The sequence below is a fragment of the Elephantulus edwardii genome, unplaced genomic scaffold (assembly GCF_000299155.1).
Source record: "Elephantulus edwardii isolate Elephantulus edwardi_28Jun2011 unplaced genomic scaffold, EleEdw1.0 scaffold00128, whole genome shotgun sequence".
Lineage (NCBI taxonomy): Eukaryota > Metazoa > Chordata > Mammalia > Macroscelidea > Macroscelididae > Elephantulus > Elephantulus edwardii.
This window is the reverse complement of record NW_006399878.1, coordinates 9,270,841-9,277,217: the sequence shown is the minus strand read 5'-3', so window position 1 is coordinate 9,277,217 and position 6,377 is coordinate 9,270,841. Positions and strand designations below refer to the sequence as shown.

The 6,377-nt window shown below is 36.1% G+C and overlaps 1 protein-coding gene across 1 annotated transcript; it reads left to right on the top strand.

The window, feature by feature from the left end:
- The first annotated feature begins 303 nt into the window (after nt 1-303).
- Nucleotides 304-1,074, top strand: LOC102870990 (chromosome unknown open reading frame, human C8orf48). Its single transcript, XM_006893571.1, has one exon. The coding sequence runs from the start codon at nt 304-306 to the stop codon at nt 1,072-1,074; it is 771 nt and encodes a 256-aa protein (XP_006893633.1).
- Nucleotides 1,075-6,377: the final 5,303 nt, after the last annotated feature.

Below are 6,377 nucleotides of genomic sequence, written 5' to 3'. Positions count from 1 at the left end.
GCGGCACCGTCGCAAAGCACTGTCGCAAAGCAGTGACGCGCGTCAGTAACGCAACTGCGCATGGCCACCCGGAGTCAAACCACTTAGGATCTCTGGTGCTTTTCTAATGAATGCACCTCAACTCTCGGAAACAAGACCAGTCCTCGGTGGGCTCATTCTTCCTAGAGAAGTACCAGAGTCAGCCTTCACCACGGCCAAACAGACGAAGACTGGAATGTGGTGCATAATGATAATCATCTACCTAGAATGTCGGGGGATTCAAAAGAAGAGTGAGTAGAAGCAGCCCCAAAGGACACCGGTGCTATGGCCAACTTTTCTGGTGAGACTGTCAGGTCTTTTACTGATGAGACGGAGAGCTCAGATTCCTTCAGTTCCTCTGGAAGCCGTCAGTCTTGGTCCCAAGACTCTGGGAGCAAATCTGAGAGTGGAAAGCTGACGGTAAGCTCAGAATATCAGGATAAACCATCTGAGCTTTCAGATTCTGAAAATAATGAAAAAAAATTAACCAGAAAATGGATCAGTCACCTAAGAGGTAACGAAAGCAATCATAGAAACTACCAACCAGATAAACATCAAAAAGAAATCACTCACATAACAGAGAAAGAATTGCATGCTTTGCAGTCTTTTTGTACTATAAAGATAAACCTGATCCATCGTAGGTTGAACTATAAAGAGGCCAAGAGCAGCAGAGGTAAAAAGATACAGCTTAAACTGGATGCAGAGGATCCAGAGCTAGATGCACACCAATGCACCGTTCCAGATGAACTTTTAAATAGAATATATTTTAAAAACGTGAAGGCAACACTAGAATGGATGTCAACAGCTGAGCAACACATTTCTTCTCAGTGTCATAGTTGTAACAGAAAAAGAGCAGAACTGGCCCAATCTGCTTTCCTAAAGCAAAAGAAGACTTTACTACAGTCATTCCTACTGCAACAGAAAATAGATGAGCATCTTCACACCAAAGATTTTCTCACCTATATTGGAGAAGCTCACAAGGACCTTCCCAGGCTTTCAGATGACCCCAGACTAATATGGAAAAGACTGACTGGGAGGACAGAGCAGAAGATGTAGCAGGATGGAAACATGACTTACCATATTCACCTTTTGTTTAGCTATTCTCAGGCCACTTTAACTAAACAAGATAATTTTTATTGGAGAATATGTGTAAAGCAGATACAGATCCTGTTACATATTTAAATAACTGACATCATATCTACAAGAATTTTGGAAGCTAAAAACTTTTGTTTCCTTCACAGATTTGAGGACTAAGAACTTTCCATTCAGTATGTTTTTCACATAATAGAAGACACCTTTGTCTTCTATTTGGAATAATTACAAAACTTTTTCAGTAATTCAAGAGTGTGGTAGTTTGGAAAGAAGTATTAACAGTGCACATGAAAAGAATAGAGATTTAAGAGATAGTTAGGAAGTCACAACTAACAGTCTTAGCTGAGGAAATGGGTATGATAATATTAGTAATACCAATAATGCTACTAGGATCCGTGTGCCGGGATGAATGAGAGATAATTTCATTAAGATAGTATGTTTAATGGGAGTAATTATGAGTATAAATATATGCAGGTGGTTACCCTACAGAATTGCTGTAAGTCAGAATTGACAGCACCCAGCAAAAAGGTATCTGAGGCACTTTTGAGATAGAAACTTATGTGGAGAGTTTGAGGAAACATTTATTTGTTTTCCTTTAGTGATAGGAAAGTGGTAGCCTGGACATTTTATATAAAAGCCAGAAGGGATTATTTATTTATAGTTGGGAATTGAAACCATAAATGTAGTGAGCTTCTATAGAAGTAATGGAGAAAAGAAGCAAGACTGTACCAATAGGAATTCCTATTCACTATCTTGTGAGTATGGCTTCTTATTTCCTGCCCTTTACTGCTCTTCTCATTATTCTTTCACATTTTCTCCTCAATCCAGTCTCCACACAATTGTTAATATTCTTTATCTAATATGCAGACCGTTCAGTAAATGCTCTTTATTTAACAGGGTGGGTTGGGGGGAATAAGAGGCTTCAACGGTTTATTGGTGTTATAGAAATGCTTTAAATTAATGCCACAAAAATGATTTTCTATCCTAAATTTAACTTCCTAATTTCCTGATTGCAAATTTACATAAGTTTGAGTCTACCTGCTGTTCTGTGGAAGGATGTTTCATCTCTTCACATTAAGATTTATAGCTTCAGAAACCCGATGGAAGTTTGTTATGAATAAGAATTGATTAGATGGCAGTAGGATTTAGGTTTTGAAGGCTTCATTGAGGAAAGACCTAATGACTTTGCCTTTGCTTCTTCTATAAAGGTTATAGCCAAGGAAACCATACAAAGCAGTTCTACTTTGTAACAAATGGAGTTGTCATGAATTAGAATGGATTGAATGACAGTGTAAGTTTGTATTTATTTATTTTTTTACATAGAACCACACTAGAAGACTTAAAATTCTCCCTGCTCTCCTCTGTGCCAATGTGGTCTATATATGCACACAACCTGATTCATACACACTTGTCATTTCAAGACTCTTGAGCCTGAAATTTAAACTTCTTTTTACCTACCCCATGATCCTCAAACTATACTTAATAACAACTAAGGACTATTAGTTATATGCCTATACTTAGGACATTAATACAAATATATAAAACTATGTTTTAAATTAATGTACTTTTCACTCTTTCTTGATTATTAGAAACCATCTTACACCACGTTTAAAAAGCATAGCACAATGGTGCCTGGTACGTGGTGGTGTGCAATAAATATTTTTAAAAAAACTTTTCCCAAGAGATTGAAAGTATATTTTGCACTAAAAACTGTTAGCATACATTTTGTCAATATTTTATAATTATATGGCTGTTTTCTGTAATTTTTCTCTCTTTGGGTTGACTCTCAATAAATATATATAAATATTTATTTTTCTCCTTAGTGGTAACTTGATAGCACACAATGACAACAAGGAATAAATTAGAATAAAGGGTTTTGCAAGACTTTAAAAAAATTGTATTTTATAATTGTTTATTTACAAAGTTTGTATACTTTGTTTTTCAGACTAGATCTTCCCCTTTCCTTTACCCTCAACTCCACCAATCAAATTGTGTGACCCTGTGCTTAATGCCCCATTTCCCCACATCCTTCTCCCTCCCATCCTCACCCCTCTGCTAACACCTCCCCCTCCTTTGATCCTTATGCTCATTCTACAATAATGTTCTTATATGGTATTTGTCTTTATAAGACTAATTTAGTTCACTTAGCATAATATTCTTAAGTCCCTCCCAAGTTAGGTACTTATTTCCAAAATCATTGCTTCTGCATGCTACGTAGTGAATGTACCATAATTTCTCAATCTTTTCCATTGTGGTTGGACATTTAGCCTGTTTCCATGTTCTTGCGGTGGTGAATAATGCTGCTGTGAATATTGGTGTACAAGTCTCGGTTTGTGCCTCAGTTCTCATTCTTTCAGGGTATATTCCAAGCAGTGCAATAGCAGAGTGAATCTCTATTATGTTTTAGAAGAAATGCCAGACTGCCTCCAGAGTGGTTGTACCATTTTACAATGCCACCAACAATGTATAAGAGTTCCCATCTCACCACATCCTCTCAATCGTTTATTACTTACTGTACTGTTAAACTTTGCCACTGCTAATGGAAGGAGATGGTTATCTCCTTGTGGTTTTAATTTGCATCTCTCTTACTGCCAGTGATTTTGAGTTATTTCTCCATATGTTTGTTGGTCATCTGACTGTCTTCCTCTGTGAAAATTCTTTCCATGTCTTTTGCCCATTTTGTGATTGTGTGATCAATCTTTGCCTTGTGGAGGCCCTGTAGGATTGTGTAAACTTTTGATATGAGACGCTTGTCTAAAATGATATTGCCAAATATTTTTTCCTAGTCAGGAGCTTTTCTTTTCACTCTGTTGGAAAAAGTTTTGATGTGCACCAGGATTTAATCTTTAGAAGGTCCCATTCATCAATTTTATGCTCTCCAGATTGTGCATTTCTGGCTGTATTTGGGAGTCTCTTTGTATCTTGGACTAGGCTGTCTAAGCTTGATCCCAGTTTGTCTCTGATGAGCTTAATAGTTTTGGGCTTTACTCCCAGGTCCCTGATCCACTTAAAGTTGATTTTTGTGTATGGAGTAAGATGTGGATCCTGTTTCAGCTTTCTGCAAGTAGCAGTCCAGTTTTGCCTGCACCATTTGTTGAAGGGGTTGTCATTTACCCATTTAATAGTTTTGATTTCCTGTTGAATATCAGTTGGTCATAGATAGCTGGGTCTAATTCTGGGTTCTCAATTCTGTTCCATTGGTCTATGTGTCTGTCATTGTACCAGTACCATACTGTTTTGGTTACTACCACTGTGTAGGAGGTTTTGAGATCAGGAAGTGCTATGCTTCCCCCTTCATTTTTGTTTTTCAGAAGGGTTTTGCTTATTCAGGGTCTCTTTCCTCTCCAAGTAATCTTGATCATTTCCCTTTTGATCTCCTGGAAAAATGAATTTGATGTCTGGATTGGGATTGCATTGAACATGTAGATTTCTTTTGGCTGGATTGTCATTTTCATAATATTGAGTCTTATCCATAAACAGGGAACATTTTTCCATTTCTATAGGTCTTTTCTTGTGTCTTGGAGAAATGTTCTGTAGTTTCCTTTGTATAGGTCCTTTAGACCTCTAGTTAGGTTCACTCCCAAGAATCTCAATTTGATTGGCTCTTGTAAATGATATTGCTTTTTTGGTTTCCTTCTCTGAGTTCTCTTTGTTACTATAGAGGAATCCCTCTAATTTTTGGATATTAATCCTATATCCTGCCACTCTGTTAAATTTGTCTAGTAGACAGCTGTAACAGATTTGGTTTTTTTTTTTAAGTCCTTGGGGTTTTCTGTGTACACTATCATGTCATCTGAATATAGTGATAATTTAACCATCTCTTTGCTGATTTGGATGCCTTTTGTTTCCTTGTCATATTGCCCCTAGCAAACACTTCCAGTACAATATTGAATAGAAGTGGTGGCACTTTGTATTCTTGTCTGGTCTCCCTTTTCAAGGAAAATGTTTTTAGTAATTTTAATTGGTGCTTGGTTTTACATTATACTTTGAGGAAATTGCCTTCTGTTCCAGTTTTGCTGAGAGTCTTTACCATGAGGGGGTGTTAGATTTTTTCAAAGGCCTTTTCTGCATCAATTGCCAGGATTATATGATTCTTGTTATTTGCTTAATATGCTGAATTATGTTGATAGTTTTTCTTATGTTGAACCATCCTTGCGTATCTGTTATGAATCCCACTTGGTCATAATGATTTTTTTTTTATGTGATTTTGAATTCTACTTGCTTGTATTTTTTTTAAGGATTTTTGCATCTATATTCATGAGAGATATTGGTCTGAAGTTTTCTTTCTTGCTAATATCTTTGCCTGGTTTTGGTACTAGGGTAATGCTTGCTTTATAGAATGACTCTGAGAGTATTCCTTCTTTTTCAATTTTTCTTATGGGGAAGTCCTTTTTATGACCTCTTCGATTTTTTCTTTTGTGATTGGTCTGTTCAAGTGTTCTATATCTGTCTTTGTCACTCTGGGTAGGGCATGAGTTTCAAGGAATTTGTCCATTTCCTCTAGATTTTTTAATGTATCAATCTTTTCATTGTATTTTGATATTATTGATTTAATATCATCTGGTTCTCTTGTGATGTCACTTCTATCATTTCTTAATTGAGTTATTTGTGTTTCTCCCCTCCCTTTTGTTAAGTTTGCCAGTGATTTGTCAATTTTATTGACCCTTTCAAAAATCCAGCTCATGGTCTTATTGATGGTTTCAGTTGTTTTTTGTTTTCTATCTTGTTGATTTCAGCTCCTGTCCTTATAATTTGTTTTCTTCTAGTGACTAGGATTAGATTGTTCTTTTTCTATTTGATGAAGGTGTTAGTTAGAGTACTGATTTTTCTTTCTTATTTTTTTATGTGTGTGTCTATTGCTATGAACTGCCCAATGACAACTTCCTTAGCTGTATCCCAATGGTTTGTGTATGTTGTATTTTCATTTGTTTCAAGGAACTTTTTAATTTCATTCTTTATTTCTTTTATAACAGTGGTGTTCTAGCAGAGAGTTACTCAGTTTCCACATGGGTGGTTTTATGCACTTTACCCTCCTATGGTTAATTTCCTGTTATATGGCATTATGGTCTGAGAAGATATATTGTATTATTTCAATGTTTTATAATTTGTTGAGGCTTGTTTTGTGTCCTAATATATGATCAATTCTGGAGAAATTCAAATGACTACTTGAGAAGAAAGTGAATTGAGTTTTAGTTGGGTAGACAAAGACAGAAGAGGAACAAAAGACCAAAATGGATATCAGAAGAAACTCTGAAGATTGCACTGGA